Source organism: Camponotus floridanus, unplaced genomic scaffold (assembly GCF_003227725.1).
Source record: "Camponotus floridanus strain SB8 unplaced genomic scaffold, Cflo_v7.5 scaffold20, whole genome shotgun sequence".
Classification (NCBI taxonomy): domain Eukaryota; kingdom Metazoa; phylum Arthropoda; class Insecta; order Hymenoptera; family Formicidae; genus Camponotus; species Camponotus floridanus.
In genome coordinates this window covers 89,920-113,196 of record NW_020229326.1, presented here as the reverse complement: position 1 = coordinate 113,196, position 23,277 = coordinate 89,920, and the positions used below count along the sequence as shown (strand labels likewise).

General features: G+C 28.4%; 3 protein-coding genes across 4 annotated transcripts in view; 2 read left to right on the top strand and 1 right to left on the bottom strand.

Annotated features, from left to right (window-relative positions):
* The window catches only part of LOC105250596 (protein windpipe), a 38,709-nt gene extending 16,827 nt beyond the window's left edge, over positions 1-21,882 (bottom strand). Inside the window, exon 1 of one of the 2 annotated variants that reach the window (XM_025408326.1) lies at positions 21,386-21,882. The gene's annotated coding sequence lies outside the window, so the exon portion shown is untranslated. The remainder of the gene's footprint in view (positions 1-21,385) is intronic. The other variant, XM_011256777.3, reaches the window with a different exon arrangement.
* Positions 476-6,092, top strand: LOC112637793. Its single transcript, XM_025408336.1, has 6 exons — positions 476-633; positions 966-1,150; positions 4,470-4,629; positions 4,774-5,239; positions 5,530-5,858; positions 6,065-6,092. The coding sequence occupies exons 1-6, from the start codon at positions 476-478 to the stop codon at positions 6,090-6,092; spliced, it is 1,326 nt and encodes a 441-aa protein (XP_025264121.1).
* Positions 7,003-17,384, top strand: LOC109609952. The gene is made up of 3 exons (XM_025408335.1): positions 7,003-7,350; positions 7,657-7,896; positions 17,304-17,384. Exons 1-3 carry the CDS (start codon positions 7,141-7,143, stop codon positions 17,382-17,384), a joined length of 531 nt encoding a protein of 176 aa, XP_025264120.1. The 5' UTR covers positions 7,003-7,140.
* Positions 21,883-23,277: the final 1,395 nt, after the last annotated feature.

The following is a 23,277-nucleotide window of genomic DNA, read 5'->3' as shown; positions in this document are numbered from 1 at the left end:
AGAAACTGTTGCACAAAAATATGGATTTAATTCTAAAAAAGATCGTGAAACTTTGGATGAAAAAATTGAAACAAAATACAAGAAAAATCAATATCTTACATTAAAAAATAAAATTCATAAAATATTTTATCTAATGGAGACCAAAAACCCATCTAGTCTTAAAGAAATCATAAGTATTCCTTTTAATACACTGCACGATGAAAATATAAAGTATAAGGAATCAAAAATTACATACAACTATGATGATTATGTATCAAGTTATAAAACTCTCACATATAATGATGAAATTTTATTACTGGAAAAATTAAATATGTGGAAAAAAAAAACTTCAAAAAAATTTCAAAATTGCACTTGTCAAGCTTGCGCATTGGAAAATGTATTCTATTTAAATTATATATTCGCTAATATAAATGAGTTAGAACCTCAAATTTGGAAGAATGAAATGATACGCGGAAATTGGATATGTGAATTCGGAATGAGATATACCGCAGAACTTGGTGCATTCATGGATTATACTAAGTGTAGAAAAGATGATGACTTCCTAAAATCATTGAATGCACCGCAATTTTCGACTTCATTGGCTTTAGAACCAAATACTTCGAGTACTATTCGTCTGCAAAGTGATGCTTCTTCGTAAATTTATAATGTAAGTTATCTCATTTTATGTGATAATTATATTATTCTTCAATAATTTAACAGATTTTTTAGAATAAAAAAAATACAAGATGCATTGTAAAATTTTATGTTATATTTTATGTTATATTATGTTGTATTTTATACAATGTTTTAAAAATCTTTTTTTCCAATGAAAATATATGTTTTTGAATGTCAATAGATACGATCGGATAAAATATATGACATAAAGCTAAAATGGTCAGAATAATCTTATGATTTTTATCTTATAATATATCTCATTTATTGATTATATTATATAGCATACTTATTTATTTACTTTATTTGTTTAGGCTCATATACAAGAAAAAGAAAGATACAATAAGAGCAATCATGAATTGTTTATCCGAGAGTAAATGGTTTATTCGAGCAGCAGAAGAAGTGATAAATAAAAAAGAAAAAGTAGCAACTGTTGTACAAAAATATGGATTTAATTCTCCAGAGGATCGTGACGCTTTGGATAAAAGAATTGATATATGTACTTCTGATTTATTATTATACATATATATGTATATATATATATATATATATATATATATATATATATAGTAAAAAGAAAAAGAAAAAAATAGAAGAGAAAAGCGACGAAAAATGTTAATGATTGTCAAAAAACATATTATCATCTTTTGTGCATATTTTCATCTTATTTTTTAACTTTTTTAAATTCTACAGCTCGATATACTATTTATATTTATAAAAATAGTAGGTGTAATTTCTTAGTTAAAATGAATTATATTGCAGATAATACAAAATCGCTCTTAATCTTTTTGGCATTTAAATACGTGAATTTTGTACGATGCATCAATTGCTGCATTTAATGTCACTGAGAAAAAATTTAAATTTGTGTATGTATTTATATATCGATATATTAGCTTTGTATTGATTACGTATAATGAATCTGTATCTCAATTTTTAGATTCTGTGTATTTTATCTCAACATAATTAATGTTGCATAATCGATATATATATTTAATATTGAAATATGTATATATTATATTATTATATATAAAAAAATATATATTATAATATATTAATATGCAAAATAGATCTATGAATGTATAAATATATATATTAATATGTATGTTATATATGTATGTTATATGTATGTATATATATATTAATATGTATGTTATATATATATTAATATGTATGTTATATATGTATGTTATATGTATGTTATATATATGTTAACATATACATGCATTATAATAATATGTATATCAATACATTTATAAAGGAGTAAAATAATTTTGGCAAGAAATTATTCTATTTAACAAATCATTTGCACATCACATCTAGATCATTCTTAACAATTTATATAACACAATAACAGATATTTTTGTTTAAAGACATTTAAATAAATATTCTTCAATAATTTTTTCCAAAATTATTCTTAAATAATTGAGTACTTTCAACATTTTTGTATGTTAAAAATACTAGTTATAAATTTTTTGTGACTTATTCAATAAATAAATTTTAATATCATGCTATATAGTATTTATAATTCTATAACTATGCCGATAAATCTCCTCAAAACCGCCTATGACCGAATCGATCAATTCGAGCGCATAGCTTGAATACGAAACTGTCAATTTGAATAAATTTTAAAGATAAATCGCGAACGCTGGAATTCAGACAACAGCTAAGGGAGAATTTCTGAATATTTACATTTACTGATATGAGTCTTTAAATTTTTATATATTAATATTTCTTTTTATCTATATGATTTGTGAAATGCTTTCTCATCTTTATTTCCAAATTTTATTTCCTTTAAAAAAAGTAAAAATTGAAGAAAGTAAATAAAAGCAAATGTTTTTTGTTATAAGTTAAGAAGATATTTTTCTCTTCAGATATTTCAATATTTTTTTTTGTAAAAGTTAAGAATTAAATTTAAATTTAAAGCATACGATGACTTATTCAGGAAACAAACGAGTGAAAAGATTTGTAAAATATTAATAAATGATACAATTTGATATTGTAAAATATTAATTAATAAATTCAGATAAAATATTATTATACGAATTATTTTGTTTCTTATACAACGATTATAAATTTAACGAAATTGTTTATCAAATTGCAAATTCTGCCACGTTGTCGCAATTTTTCACAGATTATCGATAATAAACAAGCGTTCTTATCTCTCAACGGAACAAGAACACATGCGAATGAGTGAAGATGATCATCGCGCGAATGACTCAAGATCACCGTCGTGCAAGGGACAGTTGTCATTCCTGAAATAATATCCATTACTTGCCAAAGAACACAGTTAAAATCAATATCTTATACTGATAGACATTTAGCGACGAAATAGGCAAAATCGTCATTTGAAAGCCAATTCGAATAGAACAATATTTCTAATAAGTTTTCTAACAAGTTTTCATACTAATCGTTAAACATACTGTGTTACCGTTTGACAGTTATCTAATATGGCATCCTATCGAGTTTTCACTAATTCTATCGCAATGAAATTTTATGTACTCATATTTTATGTTTGAGAGTTGAATTAAACTTAAATATTAGAGGGCCAGTCTTTTTTAAGTAAAAATCTAAATCCTCTATTATTTGATTTGATACATATGTTTCGAAAATGATGGTTTGAATGCGTGTCAATCCTTCGTATCAATGTACGAGTATTTGCGGCGTTTTCGCAATACTTCTAACATAATTATTTTTTAAAAGCGGCATGTCTGATGTTATTGTCTCCAACATTTCAAATATGATCGATCAATTTCAAATATATATCAGATTTATATTAATGTGATAAACTTACAATTAATACATCTACATTAATATATATATATATATATATATATATATATATATATAGAATTTAATTTTCAATGTTTATCTTGATATTAAGAAAATAATGTTTTTTTTATTAGCATATTATCTAATGTAAAATACTTTTATGATGGAATGTCCAGATCATCATTCGCTAGCATAGCATAAAAATATAGTTAATCTTCATCCTTTCACGTACAACTCTTAAGGAAATATATTGATTTAAGAGAAAGAGCTGTTTTGTTCATTACAAATGCAGTTAATGAAATGTAATCTCTATTAACTGACTAATTAAAATAACAATCAAGATAACAAATATGTGCATTTACACGATCGTTCAAATAAAAATAATTACAATAAACTACAAAAAATACTATATTTATTTTAATATTTATTGATCCACACATGCACTATTATTAATCGATATCGTATTGTCGTTGTTAACGAATTCTCTGCTACACAAGAACGCCACACATCGTTCATGGGATAATAATCTTTAGTTTTAATAGGATTAACTTTTATTGTAAACTAGACTTAATCATAAGCTTAAATATCTGGTTTTACCGAAATTCATGACATTGTCAGTTTGATTCTGTTTACAACCAGGTGTAATACATAGTCAGTTACTGTTCAGATAATTGATATTTTCAGTAAAATTTGTTCTTTGATTATATTTTGTAAGTATTATTTTTTGTATCAATTATATTACTTTATAATTATTTAATTATTTAAAGGATTTTTAAAAATATAGTGATACTAAAAGGCATATTGTGAGATTCTGTATATTGTTTATTATATTATTTTATATATTGTTTTAAATAATTTTGTTTCAAAAATATTTATCTTCAAATGTCTGATTATCTTTAAATATTTATCTTTAAATGTCGATAAGTATAATCAGACAAAACCGTTTGAAATATTTTAAAATAAAAATCCTGAGAATAATTTTATTTTACGATATAACTTTTTATCCATCGTATCATGTAGTGCTATAAATATTTATTTTATTTTGTTAGATCATACAATGTCTAATATTAGAAAAGACATTATATATCATCTAGAATTGAGCAACCGGGTTAAAGAAGCAGTAACAGAATTTTTTGAAGAAAACAAACAGAAAGATGATATTGTACAAAAGCATTTTAGTTCTGCGGAGGATTCTCAGATTCTCTGTAAGTTTTTTAACGCAAAAATTAACATAATAGAAGAGAAAAATACATATCTTGAAATAAAAAATAAGTTTGAGAAAGCAGTAAGGAGTGTCGTATCATCAATTAACTTATTAAAAATATCTGACGTTGCAAGATTATATAATATTAGTTATCAAAAATTACTACAAGAATGTAGAATTGGTGCGATAATAGGAATCGGGTTATACGAATATGATGACATTATATCATATAAGGATGTTTTTACATTTAAAGAAGAACTTTCATTATTGAGTTTCTTGAAAATATGGGAAACAAATTGTACTTGTTCTTGTCGTTATTGTGCATTGGAACATCTACTCAGTTTAGCTTATATAACAGCCTATACAAAAAATAAAACATATCCTTCTACATGGAATGTACACAAACAAGCGGACAAACAATGGTTATACAATTTTGAAATGAGACATAGCAAAGAAATTTCTGTATACTTGTTTTGCACAAAATATCGTAAATCAGCATCGAGCGCATCGCAATCTCCGTCATTTAATGTAACAATTTTGGAACCAAATACTTTGAGCATATATCAAACATTTGAGAAAATAAAGTTGGAAAATGATATGCAAAAAATTGTCAAAGTAAGTATCGTTAATATATATTTCATAATTATTTAAAAAATTTTTTCAAATAAAAGCAAATAAAAACAATACAAATGTGTCATGAAATCCTATATATAAATATTATTTCTTTTATTATTTTGAAAAACTTTGTAAGAAAAAATATATATCTTTGAATATCGATAAATATAATCGAATAAAAATTTTGAAACATAATGAGATAAAAATTGCTAGAATAATCTTATAATTTTAGTTAATAATATCTTCTTTCATATCGTGTAACATAGTAATTATATTATTTATTTTATTAGATTTATGAAAGGTTCGACATCAGACAAAGGATTACAAATTTTTTAAACTTGAGCGAACGACTTATGTCAGCAGCAGAAGAAGTTTTAATAATACAGAAAAATTTAGAAAATGTTGTAAAAACATACGAAATTACTTCTGAAGAGGAGCATCGGATTTTAATTAGCATAATATTTATATTAGAGCAAAACAATCAATATCTTGAAGAAAAAAAAGAGTATGAAAATGCAGTTCCCCGTCTTCTTACTTTTGATGGATCTGTGGAAAATGCTGCAAAAAATTATAATATCAATCACAAGTTATTAGAAAACGAAATCGAAAACCATAAGCTGTTAAATAATTTTTTCATACACCTATATGAATATGATAAAATTATATGTACATTAGAATATTTAAATATAACATATATTGAGGAAAGTTTATTACTGGAAAAATTATACACCTGGAGAAAAAAGTCTCAATCACTTTGCTCTTGCCAAATTTGCGCATTGGAACATTTATATGATCTTATAACTGATACTATTACTAACTACAAAGGCCAAGAAAGCCATATGTTGACAAATAAAATTAAGAAATTAAATGAAGAATGGTTTTGTGAATTTGTAATAAGATATAAAAAAAAAATTTCTAAATTCTCATCTAATTGCAAAAAAGATGAAACATCGCAAAAATTTTTGTTGTTACTTGATAAAGAAAAAGTTTCGGAAACAAATACTTCTAGTCCCGATCTACAAAGAAACTTTGATTCATTGCAAATTCCCAATGTAAGTATTATTTCATATTAATTACATTATTTCATAATTATTTAGAAAATTATTTGGAATGTAAAGAGGTTCAAATACACTCTCTACAAGATATAGTGCAATATTAATATTATTTCATATATTGTCTTAAAAAGCTTTCAAAGAAAATATATGTATTCTTGAATGTTTAGATACAATTAGACGTATAATAATTGATATAATATGATATATTGAAAGTTACGAAAATAATTTTACAGTTCTTATCTCACGATATATTTCATTTATCTATCATATTGCAGTGTATGTTAATTATTTGTTTTATTTCGTTAGGCTAATATGATGTCCATCAGACAAAAGATTATAGATTATTTAAATTTAAACAATCGCCTCGAGAAAGCAGCAGAAGAAGTTATAAATAAAAAAAACAATGAAGAAACTGTTACACAAAAATATGGATTTAATTCTGAAGATCGGAGGACTTTGAATGAAAAAATTGAAATAGAGAAAAAGAAACATCAATATTTTACATCAAGAAATGCTCTTGATAAAACGTTTAACCTGGTAATGAAAACTAACAAGGAATCCAATCTTATAGCTATTGTTGAATATTCCCAAGATATTTGTTATAAAACAGTGCACGATGAATATACAAAATATAATGAATCAAAAGTCACATACAAATATGATGATTATGTATCAAATCATAAAGTTCTCACATATAATGATGAATTTTCATTACTGGATAAATTAGATATCTGGAAAACAAAATCTCAAAGTTGCACTTGTCAAGTTTGCGCATTGGAAAACGTATACTATTTGGTTTATATATTCACTAATATAAATAAATTGGAACAAATTTGGGAGAATGAAATGATACACGGAAACTGGATATGTGAATTCGTAATGAGACATAGCGCAAAAATTTCTGAATTCTCGGATTCTGCTTGTAAAAGAAAAGATAAGTTCTTAACATCAATGAATGCACCGCAATTTTCGCGTTCAGTGGCTAAAGAAAAGGATTTAAAATCAAATACTCCAAATATTATTCCTCTGCAATGTGCTGATCTGCAAATTTATAATGTAAGTTATTTCATTCTGTTTAATAATTATATTATTTCTCAATAATTTAACAAATATTTTAGAATAAAAAGAAATACAAAATGCATTGTAAAATTTTGTTATATTATGTTGTATTTTGTCCAATGTTTTAAAAATCTTTTTTTCCAATGAAAATATATGTTTTTGAATATCAATAGATACGATCGGATAAAATATATGAAATAAAGCTAAAATGGCTAGAATAATCTTATAATTTTTATCTTATAATATATTTTACTTATTCATCATATCATATAGCATACTCATTTATTTGCTATATTTGTTTAGGCTCGTATACAAGAAAAAGAAAGATTCACTAAGAGAGCTGAAATCGTGGATCATCTATCCGAGAGTAAATGTTTCCAAACAGCAGCAGAAGAAGTGATAAATAATAAAGAAGAAGTAGTAACTGTTGTACGAAAATATGGATTTCACTCTCTAAAGGATCGTGAGGCTTTGGATAAAAGAATTAATATATTAAAGAAGAAAAGAAAATACTTTGAATTAAAACATAAGATTGAAGAGACAGTAAAAACTATTTCATCTGATAATATAACTGAAGTTGCAGAAAAACATAATATTGATAAATTCATACTAAATGAAGAATTCAAAAAATATTCAGCGTTAGAAAATAAAGATAATTACATATATGATCCATTTACATCAGATAATGTAATATTGACATATTCTCAAGAATCTATGTTACTGACACTACTACAAAAGTGGAAAAATAATCCTGGAGGAAGTTGTCATTGTTGGTTTTGCGCATTGGAATACTTATGCAAACAAGTCTATATTCTAATAAAAACCAAAACACCTATAGAATGGAATAAACATGCACAAGCGGATTTAAATTGGTTATATGAATTTGAAATGAGATATAGCAAAGAAATTTTCGAAATCTTGCCTTCTTGCATGAAATATTCCTTAGAATCGAGGAGCACATCGCATTCGGAAGAAGAAACATCGAAACCATTATAAAAGTGTTCACGTATATGCATTGATAATCAATCTTAGTAGCAGAAATTAAATATACATTTCAAATAAGAAGATATTATTTCAAAGACATACAATATTTACACATTTGTTTTACGACATCGATTTAAGAGCTGTTTTTAAATTAAAAGAAAATAATTAAAACATTATTTTCAAAAGTCATAAGATTTCGCGAACATTTATATTTGTATAAATAATATTTAATAGCAATATATTTAATTTTCAAAAATAGAAATAGTCAAATGATTCCAAAAATTAATAAACGGTAGATTAAAAAATTCAGCATATACAGATACCTAATTATCTCTTTTAATAATTATATAAAGAACAAGATCTTTTGTCTGCTATATATTATTCTAATCAATTGTCAAAACATTGTTTTGAACAAATATATGCTGATTCTATTCGAAAACAAATACAATTTAATTAGAGTAAATACAATGTTCTATATATTATCATAAAATTTATATATACTTGTCAAATTTAACGTTAAATTAGACATGTTATAATGAATTTATATATATATATATATATAGTAAAGAAAGAAAAAAAAATGAAAAATGAAGAGAAAAGCGATGGAAAATGTTAATGATTGTCAAAAAATATATTATCAATAAAAAATATATTTTTTGTGCATACTTCATCTTTCTTTTTAACTTTCTCAAATTTGACATACTATTTGTATTTTCAAAAATTGTATGTGTAATTTCTTAGTTAAAATGAATTACGTTTATTATATTGCAGATAATACAAAAATCGCTCTTAATTTTTTTAGCATTTGAATATGTGAATTTTGTATCAATTGCTATATTTAATGTCACTGAGAAAGAATTTAAACTTGTTTATATACCGAAATATTAACTTTATGTTGACTACGTATCGCTAATCTGAACGTATCTCAATTCTTAGAATTTATGTATTATCTCGATAATCGACATAATTAATTGTATTTATCTCGACATAATTAATTGTTGTATAATCGATTATATCTGATATTGAAATATGAATATTATGAATATATCATATTATTATATATAAAAATACATATACAATTTGTAGTGTGTATATATTATAATCTAATTATATACATAATATCTTTATAAATGTATAAATGTATTATTAATATATTAATATATTAATATTATATTAATATTAATATTATAATAATATGTATATCAATACGTTTATAAAGGAGCAAAATAATTTTGGCAAGAAATATTATTCTATTCAACAAATCATTTGCACATTACATTTAGATCTTTCTTAGCAATTTATAAAACGCAGTGATATAACAGATCATTTTGTTTAAAAATATTTAAATAAATATTGTTCAATGACTTTCTCCAAAATTATTCTTAAATAATTGAGTGCTTTCAACATTCTTGTACGTTAATAATACTAGTTATAAATTTTTTGTGATTTATTCAATACATAAAGTTTGAATATCATTATGCTATGTAGTACTATTCTATAACTGTGCCAATAAGTCCTTTTAAAACTCCCTATGACCGAATCGATTAGTGACGTTCGATCAATTAGCGCGCATAGTTCGAATGCGAAGCTGTCAGTTTGCATGAACTATAGGAAGTGATCGCGAACGCCGGAATTCATACATTACTAGAGGAGACACTCCGAGTGCTTATATTTGCCCTTAAACCAGTCTCTGGATTTTTATGCATTGATATTTCTTTTTATTCCATATGATTTGAAATGCTTTCTCGTCTTTTTTCCAAGTTTTATTTCCTTCAATAAAAATAAAAATTGAATAATATAAATAAAAGCAAATGTTTTATGCTATATGTTAAGGAGATGTTTTTCTCTTCACACATTTCATTTTTTTGTAAAAATTCAGAATTAAATTTGAATTTATGATATGCGATGACTAATTCAAGGAACAAAGAACAGAAAAAAATTTATATGTTGTTAATGAATAAATTCAAATAAAATATTGATATTTAATGAATTATTTTGTTTTTCACAGCAATTGTGAACTAATGAAATTGTTTATCAGATTGCAAACTCATTCACGTTTGTCGCAATTTTTCACGAACTATCGATAGCAAATAAACATTCTTATCGTATCAACGGAGCGAAGACATTCGTGTGAGTGACTCAAGATCATCATTGTGCGAGGGACAGTCATCGTTCTTGAAATAATATCCATTGCCTGCCAATGGAGGCAATTAGGAACAATATCTCCATGCTAACATACATTTCACGACACGATGGTAGGCACGATCGGTCAATTCAGGCAAAACGACATTTCGAAAACGCATTTTCTAACAAGTCCTCATATCAATCGTTAAACATACATTATCATTTAATATAATGTTCTGTCAAATATCGAATTTTCGCTAATTTTATCGCAGCAAAATTTTATTTATTAATATTTTATTTATTTGGAAGTTGAACTCAAACTGTCAAAGATCAAAATTTTTTTTATGTAAAAATCTAAATCAAGTTCTTTATACATCTCGAAATTGTTGGTTTGAACGCGCGACAATCCTTATTCTTATCAATGTACTTATACGTGTGCGTAATACTTTTATGTAATTTGAAAAATAGCAAATCAAATGTAATCGATCATTTTCAGATACATGTCGGATCTGTTATTATTAACTTAAAACTATTAATTAAATATATTAATTCTAATATTAATTAGAATTAATATATTTTAATTCTCAAAATGTTTATCTTGATTTTAAGAAAATAATGTTTTTTTTCTAATATATCATCCCATATAAGACACTTCTACGGCGGAATTTTTCGAAATCATCATTCGTTAACATAACGTTAAAAATCCTGTCGGCCTTCATCTTTTTATTACATACAATTCTCAAAAAAATGTATTAGCTTAAGAAAAGAGCTGTTTTGTTCATTACAAATACAGTTGTAGAAATTAATTAAATGCAATCTCTGCCAACTGACTAATCAAGATACTAATATGCATTTACACAATTATTAAAAAAAAATTATCACAAAAGCTATAAAAAATTCTAAATTTTATCTTATTATCACTGATTCTACACGTTGTTTATTTCTGAAACCAACATTTTAAAATTACTGTGATAAAGACTTATTTGCTGTAAATAATGATCTTTTTTATATAGAAATTACTATAATTTTATAAATATTTTTTACTTTGATGCTCTGTTATTCTTTTAAAATTTACTGCATTATTGATTGTTAAATTTCCGTAAAAATTAAACCGAGGAATTGTAAATCCATGACGAAAATATTTGCATCACTATTGCACCTATCCTATTAGTCGATGCGTCGTTAGTCTGATTTGCATAAAAATCTGACTTAAATACCGATGTAGTTAGTATACCGGTTGACATTCTTCGTTTATACTCAATTGGTCGCAGGGTCAGTTAAACCCCGGAAACAATCATATTTCACACTTCGTTGGCTATCATACAGCAAGGTGATGTAACATTTGCGACCATATTACATTCCTTTTTGTACAATTTTCACTAACAATTTATGTAAAAGAATTAGTTTTTCATAATCGCTTAAATTAAGACCGTTAGGGTTGATTAGCAAAGAACAAGGAAACGCAATTTGAAAACTTAAATATTTTATTTTAAATCTAGCAATGTATAAAATATAAAATGCGCCACACTTTTTTATCGTTTAGAGTGTTCCAATTTTATATTTTTTAATTTATATATAATTTTTTTGCTTTATTAAATAAATACACGCGCGTAAGTAGACGGTAAAAAACATTTTGTATTTCTGTTAAAATTTTCTCGTATAAAAATTTTTGTGTTAAATTTTTAACATACTCTTATGTTAATGTAACATATTATCATTGCGTTATTTCGACATTTCTGCGTTGAGTTAATATTCACCGTTTCTAAGAATTAAAACAACACAATTAATATGTAAATGCACGAATTTTTAATGAAATATGTTATATGTTAAAATGAACAAGTAAGTTGTTTATTATTTTTCTCTCTATAACAGTTTCCATATGTTAAATCGACATATCTCTTCTGTTATTTATCATAAAAATGTAAGAATAACATTTTCTTTTAATTAAATTTAACATTATAAATATGTTAATTTAACATAAACTTTATTTCCAGATAAAGTTTAACTGTTACACTTTTGTGTTAATTTTTAAACATATTACTTGTGTTATTTATTTACATACTTGCCTCCTGTTAAATTAACATTAAAATTAGAGTGGATAAATTGGAACATGTGAAATATGTTAAATTTAACACAAAATTTTTTACTGTGTATGTGATATACGTAAGGAATCTTAAACATATATTGTATATTTAAAATATTGTATATTTTGAAAATAATTATCATTTATAATTTAGAATAACACATTCCATTATTATTATTTCATTGTTTCATAAAATTTAGATAATCATTTCAAATTATACCTTATAAAATATATCAAACAAAAATGATAAAGATATTCAGATTGTTTTTCAGGTATCATTACACGTACAAACACATGACAGATAGAGATTATATATAATTATATACCATGGTATATACATTAATAATCCATATCCGTCTCTGCATTCGCTTTTTTCAGATATTAGTCTGATGTGTGCATTTCCCATGTAATAATTAAACGTCGTAATACTATTCATAAGTATATGAGATATTAGCTAATATTATTCTGAATAATATTATCAAAGAGCAAAAATTTTATGGCTTTGGTTTAAAACGTTTTAACTTCCGTATTTCTTATCTCGTTTATTAATTAATATAATAATTAAAATAATTCATATAAATAAAAATTAGCCATACATGTATTATAAATATGAACATAAATGCTGATTAGATTTCAAATTAGATAGATTTTCAGGCTTGAATAATTACAATTTTAATTTAATTTACCATTCATTAATTTAACAAATACTTTATTTTATTTATTTCTCTTTTTATTGAAATAAGATTCATATCTTAAATTTTGTCATCACTGGAAAATTTATTTACCTCTAATCATAATTAAATCTAACTAATTTTAAATTCAGGAATTTTCCAATTTCTAGTATTTTCAATTTTTCTAGTATTTTCTCATCTTTCTTTGCAAAATACTAGATCTATTGATGTATATTTAAAATAAAATTTATTAATTAAAAGCTAATGACTCCTAGTAGTTAAGAAATACTCCGTTCACATAACTCTATCGTACTGCGTTACGTAACTTAGTACATTGCGATGATACATCAGAATTTCGCTTGTCTAACGTAAGGGCCTTGGGCAATAGCGATCATTTTCATTGTCCATTCTCGGTTTCTCAAACCGCAAACCGACTATTGACGTATGCATATATAAAAAGGTCTACACATGTCTATAAGATGAAGAATGATAGATGTCTGGAAACGATAACGGGAAGACTAACGCAAAAAATATATATAAGGTGTTCTAGACATTTTGTACATCCAAGAAACGTTATATAAAAAGTAAAAGTCAAAGAAACGTAGAAAAAGAAAGTTAGACATATAGATATATGTATGTAAGATATATGTATGTAAAGTTAGACATATAGATATATGTATGTAAGTAATCTGCCATAGATCAGATGCTTTACAGAAAACATCAATGATAATAAAAACAACTACTAACATTAAATCAATTTAATTGAATAAGATAGTCCACAGTAACGCCCCAGGATACTACAGAATAGTAATCAAAAATATGAAATAGTTTAGTTGTACTAAATATTAATAGCTTGAAAAACATTTAGCGGGGAATGTTCATATAATGCTTTTTTACTATTAGCTATTAGCATGCTAGTGTGCTACTAACTAGTAAAAAACATTGTGTATCTTAAAATGCTATTAAATTAGCATGCTTTTTTTCTCTCTCTAATCAAGTTAAAGTATTTTAATTTTATTATTTGTTAGCGCACTAGCAAACTAATAAGTAGTAAAAAAACATCATGTAAGACATGTTTTATGGAACAAAGTAAAAACGTTAACTGTGTATTTATTATAGATTAAATTAATATATTTGAAATACATATAATGAATTAAATAATATTGAAAGTCTATCTAATGAAACAGTCATAAAATAATAAATGTAAGATATAGTATAATAGGTAAAAAGAGAAAGAAAAAGAAAAAATTATAAATCTTAAAAAATTATAAATTATATATTAAAAATCAAATTTTTTCGAATATATATATATATATATATATATATATATATATTCGAAAAAATTTGATTTTTAATATATTTAATTTTCTCAATCTTTCCTTTAAGTTCTTAAGTTTTTAAAAAAATAAGTTGAATAGTTGTTCGTCAACGAATTGTTTAAATAATTTCACAAACTTTATTTATACATCGCTAATGATATAACTCTTTGTTGTGGCATTTTCTTACATATTATAAACCTGCCCTTATAAAAATTATAATTACGTTGTATAAAATTAAGAAATAATAGTGAATGAAAAGATATTGTATATTCGACAGATGCAGAGAGGGCTATAAAATAGAAAAGGCGATGGAAGATACAACAAATAAATATACGAAGGTCATAGGCCATTTCCGCTGTCTTTGGAACATCAGCATTGCTAATGACGGTCACCAGTGACTATCTTAGCTACATTGAGGCCTGGTCAAAGAAAAATCTCACGCAAACCGACTAACTTCTCCATCTCTCTTCGTGTCGTACTATTGGTCACTGTACCTCGCCATCTTTTTCTCGAAAGGCACGTGAACTCAGGAGGTCACGTGCATGACACATGTGTCATAAGGCCAACAATATGAGATTCACAAATTAACGCGGCACTGGCGAGTAATGAGCATGGCATCTAATGAGCTGCACTTCTTTTCGAGATGTAATTTAAAATGTCGCTGATGCACGAGATAACACGATGCTACATGACGTGGTAATATTGGTGAGCTATGAGCTAAAAATCCTCAAATCAACATTTTATATTTTACAGGTCAACGCTCGCGAAAGAACTTTAATGTTCAAAAGTGCACCGTTGCAATAAATCGGTATATTTTGACACGTAAAAAGAGAGAGAGAGAGAAAGAGAATTATACTATATTAGTTATAAGATATTCTGTAGAGATATATATTTCCTTTTCAGCCCTTTTATAATGCGTAATATTAAAGATTAGAAGAAATTAATTCCAGTAATTGATTCCATATCAAGGCATATAATAGCCAATATTAAAATTTAAGACATCTTACTAAATCGAATTTTATGAATCGGTAAGAAAAAAATATTAACTATCCAATTAATTTAAATTAGACATTATCTTAATGAAATTAGGTATTAATTTAATTAACTTAAATCAGACATTATCTTAATGAAAATTTACTTAAGACATAAATCATCAATGGATATCAGAATACTACTGAAACGGATACTGAAAAAGGATGCAATATATTTTTTTATATAAAATGAAAAATCGATTAAAAATTTCCGTTTAAAAAAATTGAGTAGCGATTACATTAATAATTACAACTAATATAATTGTGTACCAAAGAGTGATGAAAATCGATTATACTCCTTTATCGAACAAAAATAATTATGATATCGTGTTATCAGCGAGATAAAAAGCTTAACAATAAAGCGTCAATTACGTAATTAATGCATGTGCGACTAAGAATGACGTTTCGTCTCCGTAATATGTCAATAATTTGCGCAATGAGCCAAAATATCCTCTGTTGCGTCTCGTTCGAGACGATCTTTTAGCATGCGCGGATTTCATCGCGAACGAAGCGGGAGCGTCAGAGATTCAAAATTCGCGAAAGAGGTGACGGAGATAAAGTACGATCTGTTTGGTGTTTTGCGCACGTCATGTTATCACGCATCGATAAGCGCGCGATAAGGAGCGATCTCAGGAGGAGAAGCAAAATGCCTCGTATGTACGATTTTTAAATTGCAAACGACGGGATACATTATCGCGTTTTTTTTTTTCATAATCTACACGGTGTGGAAAGTTTTCACGTTATTTCGTTGGAATTTTTATTCATAGCCTAATACACATTTATTATGTCATTCACGCATGATTGGATGCAATGGAAAATATGTCAATTGCCAAGATATTGAACGCTGAGAAAAAGAGCCTGGCACAGAAATTATTACCATATTAGCAGTCATTAACTTTCCAAACCAGCCACCGAATATCGATTTATACCGGGTGTCCTCGATCAACCGCGTTTCCATTGAAGTGTGAATTATTTAGACTTTAAGAATTCAAAGAAATGCGATCAATCTGAAGCATTGATCGGTGGCATTATAGAATATTATCTATCGTTAATTTACTGTTATAATAAAAAGTAGAAGCGTATTTATTTATTCGTTTACGTCAATGGGCGTATTTATGTGAAAACAGGATCTTTTTTCTTAGAAAGGTTAATACTTAGTGTCATCGAGTTCAAAGCCTCAGTTTTATAAGCGATGTCTGTCGTATTGTGCCAATGGCATTGTTATATACAGCCTCGCAAAACACTATATCTATTTTTTGCCAATTATCATCAATAAGCATCAATAAAATCCATATATTGCTGACAATATTAATGTAAAGTCCTTTTACATATATTACTTGTGCATTTATATCTGTCTGATTCGTGATAAACTTATGTAAGATAAGGCAATTGTTTTCTAAATAAATTTCATTTTTTAGAAATAATTTAGATAGAAAAAGAAAGAAAATAATATAATTAAATTCAAAGATATTTCCTCATATTTAAAAAATCAATATCGTAACGATCGACTTTTCTCTGTTTTTTTTTAATATAAGAGCTTTATATTAAGAGCTTAATATAAGAGCTTAATATTAAAAAAAATAAAAAAAAATATATAGCCGTTATATAAATATGTGCTCCGTACGATATAGATTATTTTTATTAGGAAATTATCCGCACATATTATTGCATTCACACATAAGTGGTCGTAGAAAGAGAACTTCAAGAATGTAGACGTGTAAAATATCATTATCTATAGGTCGAGCTGACGTTGTATCTTAGATGCGGTTCGCCAGTTTCTACATTCTCGATGCCGCTGCAAGGCGCAAAGTCGAAATGAGGATACAACGTACCGATGTGGCGTACCGCAACACATGCATACGGATGCACGACGCGAGACGACTGAAAAGGTAAAGGTGGGTTCGATGACGTCGCGTGGTCGTAAACACCTGGAAACTCGTTATCGTGACGATATAGAGACGCGCCAACCGTTGCATCGACAACTGCACAGCCTGTCCTTATGTGCGGCATCGAGTAAATGCGCGGGACAAATAATTTCTTGGCGAGGGAAACGTTCGCGGCTGTCACCTCATCGATACGATATAGTAGAGCGTCTCCAAATGAGAGATGCACATTTCAGTTGTAGTTGAAGTAAAACTTCGCTCAAGTATCATTGATGATATTTCGAGTCTTCTTGTAAGCTTCCAAAATTCCGAGATTTAGAAAAAGGCATATTTATTTTTTTATTATTATTATTCTTCATTTATAAGAAGCGCAACATTTTGCATCTGCTCATAAGAAACGTGCAGTTTGAAAATATCTGCTAATGATTATTCTTGTGTGAAGATATCAATAGCTTACGTGTGTGATTTAAGCTATTTCCCTCTCCAAAATATTTTCGGAGCAAGGCTCGTCATCTAACGAATGCGGAATAAGTGCGCTTGTACCGTACATTTCTTTTGAAAGCCGACCGGAAGATAGGCAAATTAATTTCGAGTCCGATGCTCATTATGTCAAGTCGCCGGACGACTTGTCGTTGATAAATCGCGATGGATTTCCTAGGTGAACGTCGTCACGTTGTGATCATGGACAGCGTGTTTTTCTATTTGTCATTTGCATGCACGCGCAGTCCGATTGCGATCAACCCGAGGGGAAAATTTAATACGTCATGATTGCTCGTATTTTCAATGCCGGTAGATTCGCGAGGCCAGCGAGTATCTCGCGCGCTTCTCGTGGATTAGAGAAGAAAAACGCGAAAGGAGAAAGACGCGCGCGAGGAATGCGAAATTGTCCGATCTTTCGAAAGCGGCGACACGTGTGTCTCTATCTCACAAGGAGCAATGTATTTGCATAGCAATTTATTCAGGAAATCATGAAATAATCAAGAAGAAAAACAAAATTTGCTTTCATGTCCCATGATATATCGAGGATCGTATCGCGAAAGCCATGTCCGGTAGATCTCGACCAATTGAATTATTCAACACGATCGATTGTCAATCTTGCGACACATCATCGTCGTCATCAATAACACGTGGATATTGCGTTATCAAGATCGCCGAAGATTTAGTTTCAGACTTTTAATTTTCTCGCACGCGTTGGTCCATCCTCCAGCCGGATTTGTGCCACTCGGACTTGGGATTAGCCGCTACCGTTGATTAACGCCATTACGTAATTGCACGGACGACCCTGAAGGTATCCGTGACTACGCAGGTATTCACATGTTGTACTTTAATCTTTCTCTGGCGTGTGCAAGAGCGCTCGATCGTCGATTCTCGGACGCGTACGTGATACATGGTGAAGATGCCAGAGATTTCCACGGAAAATTGCCACTTGCCCTTAAGGAGATTCGCCCGATTAAAGCGTCTGAGAATTTTCCCTGCAACGCGAAACATCTCAGACTAGTGCGAATTTGGTCCGTTTCATCGCCATCTTAATTAATATTTAAGACGTTTCGTTTTCACGTGTCCAATCTTAATTTTAAAAAGCAAAACTTTTACTTCCGTAAAAATTTAATTTAAAAACTGTCAGATTATTTAGTATATCAATAATGAATTTATAGAAAGATTAATATATCTCTGTTAAGAAAGAGAGAGAATCTTTATTATTTATCTTAGATAATTAATTTATCTAAGATAGAAGCTTGTAAAATAATATGTATCTCTGGATTGCTTTGCAATAAAATTTATCTATCCACAAAACAAATAATTATTATATGGAATAATATATGACGTCGATTCACATGATTAATAAAAAGATTAAGATCCTCATTTGTGTTTTTTCTGAATCAATAAAGTATACATATATAATTAGAGCCATAAAAAGAAGGCGGAAAGCAGTGGATTCTAAAAAGTGTTACGCCAGAAAGACCGCGCCTTCAAAAATCATTCATTTGCTCAGCGAAAGTTTATACCTAGCACCCGATGCGAGACGTGACAAATCGTGACAAGCGTAATAATCTAATCAGATGAGCATATACGTATGTCTGAATCATAGTAAATAATAATTTATGTACATAAGATATTCCGCCTAGAGATATATGACAAGAAATGTGCGAATACAAATAACTAAAATGGGAACTTTGATTTCTTTCGGTTTTGCACAACGTATGTAGATAGTGATATATATCTATACGCGATATACCTTTCAAAAAATTTTTAGTTTTCTATCTTACTATCTATCTTACATATCTAGATAATAAAATAAAAAAAATTTCGCAAAAAAAGTTTTTTTTAACTTTATCGAAATTACTGTTATCAAGAATACTTTTTTTCTCTCTACCTCTTCCTTTCCCTCCTCTCCTCTCTCTCTGTCTCTCTTTTTCTAGAAAATATATATAAATAATTGGAAATGACGAATTAAAAAATGAGAACTAAAAATATTCGCGGATAAAATTGTAGGAATAATAACGAAGATCAATCAATCAAGATAAAGATTAAATCATTACAGCAATTAAATGTTCTTTTTGAATCAATTTAATGATATAAATTGTTGGTTGATTGACTTTAGACGTATTGATTATTGATTGACTTGACTATTTGATGACTTCAGCATTTATAATTCGCATAAAAATCTATTGAGAACGATTAACTTTGACTGAGTTTATTTCTAAGAAATGAATTTTTTATTATCCAAAAGTAAGTTTCGCAGAAACTAATTCTAAGTTTAATTACGATAGTTTGGACAGTTTTATTTTATAAAGATCTTACTGTAGAATCTGCAACAGAGGCAATCATCACTCACGATACGACTCCGACTACCACGAGATTGTGTTATTTCACTTTTAGTATTTCGTTCTAATTTTAGAAAAAACGCGTTTTAACTGAGACTGGAAATATAAGTTCACGGAAAGCGGAACAGTATGGCTAAAGCTCCACTTTATTATAGCGGAAACGGAAGATATACTCCATAAGCTAAACAAGATAGTTTAAAATTATGTAACAGCTATTGTATAATTTGCTTTCATTCAAATATACACCCAAACAATCAAATATATACGAAAATTATATAATTTGTTATATATTACGAGATACATTGTAAATTATAAGAATTACTCCATTTCTTTACAATATATTGAATTAAATAAATATATTCTTAGACGTCTCATATAATTCGCACCAAATTACAGTAATATTATAAATTATATTATAATTAAATTATTGATTATATCGCAGACAATTTTTTATTGGTAATACTTTGATCAAGCATCTTTCTTATAATAAATAGATTTTTAACTTTTCAACCAGCTTGATAGACAAATCTTGAAATCAAGATGTTGCTAAAAGTCAAACTCACCAAGAAAATAATCTCATGATTTGAATTTCTAGAGATTATCTCATCAAAATATTTTAAATTTCTTTCAATATTATAATATATTATAATAAATAAAATTTCAAAATTATATGATATTGTAAAATTACGCAAAAGACAGAAGAAGGGAAAGAGAGAACAAAAACTATCTCTATTTGTATTCAAATATAACTTCTTGGAATTTAATAAAAACTTTACAACGAATAATCCCCACGATATTTTAATAACGGTACAGATGCCGATTCTTGCGGCTTGCAAATTCCCACGATTTTGTCACGTACGATCTTGCGTCATAAAAGTAATTCATTGACTCGCTCGCACATAAGGGGTTCGCGCATACAGACACATACACACACACGTACGCGCATTCACTCACACACGCGCGAAATTCGCACAAAATTATAAAAAAAGGAGGCAAATAAACTAGCCGCGCGTAAAGCCGGTACTCCCACCCACACCTCCTACACGTGTTCTCTCCCTTTCCTCTTTCTCTTCCTCTGCCAAGAAAGCGCGAAAAGAAAGGAAAGGTCTTACCTCCCGTAACAGTATCCCGGTATCCCGTTCTCTTCGCGAGATAATCCGCGCTCGCGCTCCACTTTTTTACGATGATCAGCTCAGGAAGACCGGAAAAGCGGGGTGAGGACGATATCTTTTTCCCGGCAGGTCAAGGGATGACAGGGGTCACTCGGGTGGGGAAGACCGAGGATTTTTGACGTTATACTAATCTAAGGTCGTTCGATTACTCGCGGAGATCGGAATCGATCCAAGCGCGGGAAAGAGGTCCGGTCAGCGACAGAGGAAACAGAGTCGGCGCGCGATCGGTCGGATCACTCGATCGCGCAAAACTCGATCGCGGGTGAATCGAACTGACTGCCTGTTCTCCGCGTGGCGGGATCGGAGCCGCGTAAGATACGATCTATCGCAGCCCGAGGCCGAGTTAGGACTGTGGACTCCGACGGAACCGCTCCGCTCTCTCGCTCGACGAGTCACCAGGCCTACCAACTCACGCTTCTTCTCCTGAACGCCGCCGGCGCGACACGACGACCCCACCATCGCGACGAGCGGCTCCTGGTGCACGCCTGGTAGCGCGAGCCAAGTGGTAGGAGCGACGGCCGTTCCGTTCCATTCCGTTCCGCTCCGCTCTCTTCTTGGTGAACAGGCGCGGCGGAATTGGCGAAGACACTCGGCGGTCGCGACTCAATCATCGGGGGAGAAGTGTGAGTAATATACTCACCATTGTGTGTGTGTGTGATGGTGCCAGGTGGCCTGAGATGCTTGCAATACTTGCGACCGGTGTATCTTCAGCATTGATAAATATCATCTATCAAAGACAATATCATCCACTATAAATTTGTATTATGAATTGGATATAATTTAATCGATTTATATGCTATAATATAATGTCAAAATTTAATGTGACAGGTCGTCAATTAATGCTACTTGTAGTACGCTGTGTTGTATCGTAATTAATGATGATTTTAAACATAGGAATAATTTATTGGCTACAATCGACATGATATTTATGAAATGTTTACTAATTGTCTAAAGTTGAACGAAGACATATAGATATAATAGATAGTCGCTTACTCCTTTTTCAATTGATTATTGATTATAATTCAGGAGGAGAGCGAGAAGTAGTTTTCTTCCAAATATTTTTTATCGCAATGAAAAGTATGAAAAATGTAAAAAGATGTACGTAAATTAAAATTGAAATAAATAAAATTGTCCATAATTTTCATCAATAATTATAAAACAATTTATGTTTTTATTCTATTGTATGTAAATTATCTTTAATTTTTATTAGTTTATTACCTCAAAAATTTTTCTTGGAGGAAATATATGATTAAACATATAAACATATATTTTGGAAAATATCGAGCAACATCAAAATCTATGATATCTTTATAATTTGGGTTAATTATTATTTCGCATTTAATTAAAATAATTTGAAACAAGATGTAATCAGGCGAAGATAGAAAATATATGTATAATTAACCTCGATTTTTTATTATAAAGTGTACAATTTTGTACAAAAAATTTAATATCTTTTTAAATTTAAATTACTACTATTTATCATGTTGATTAATTACACATACACACTGCAGCTCGTGCTGCATAGCGCGTTATAAGTAGTATTAACTACTAACTAGTATTAACTAATAATTTGTCACATTAAACCTTGACATTATATCATTAACATATTGAAGATTTAATGGCTGAAATTAAACTCTCATGATACAAATTCTATTATGCAGATTTTATGTATCTATTTGCCATATGTATTGCGTTTGCTCCCGAGTTTCTACGTCATTACATAGAAATTAAAATGTAGAATAAGTAAAAAAATGTAACTTAAGAACGGACATAAATAAATTTTTTACATGATCTTCGAAAACCTTGAAGAAAAAATCACGTGTTCATTATTT

Bases quoted from the DNA above. Each gene is read 5' to 3' on its own strand.
- LOC112637793 (XM_025408336.1), top strand. From the start codon at position 476: ATGAGATATACCGCAGAACTTGGTGCATTCATGGATTATACTAAGTGT. The intron at 634-965 runs GTAAATTTATAA...TTATTTGTTTAG, and splicing joins CTGCAAAGTGATGCTTCTTC to GCTCATATACAAGAAAAAGA. The intron at 5,859-6,064 runs GTTAAATAATTT...CTAACTACAAAG, and splicing joins GAAATCGAAAACCATAAGCT to GCCAAGAAAGCCATATGTTG.
- LOC109609952 (XM_025408335.1), top strand. From the start codon at position 7,141: ATGATACACGGAAACTGGATATGTGAATTCGTAATGAGACATAGCGCA. The intron at 7,351-7,656 runs GTAAGTTATTTC...ATATTTGTTTAG, and splicing joins CTGATCTGCAAATTTATAAT to GCTCGTATACAAGAAAAAGA. The intron at 7,897-17,303 runs GTAAAAACTATT...CATTATCTATAG, and splicing joins AACATAAGATTGAAGAGACA to GTCGAGCTGACGTTGTATCT.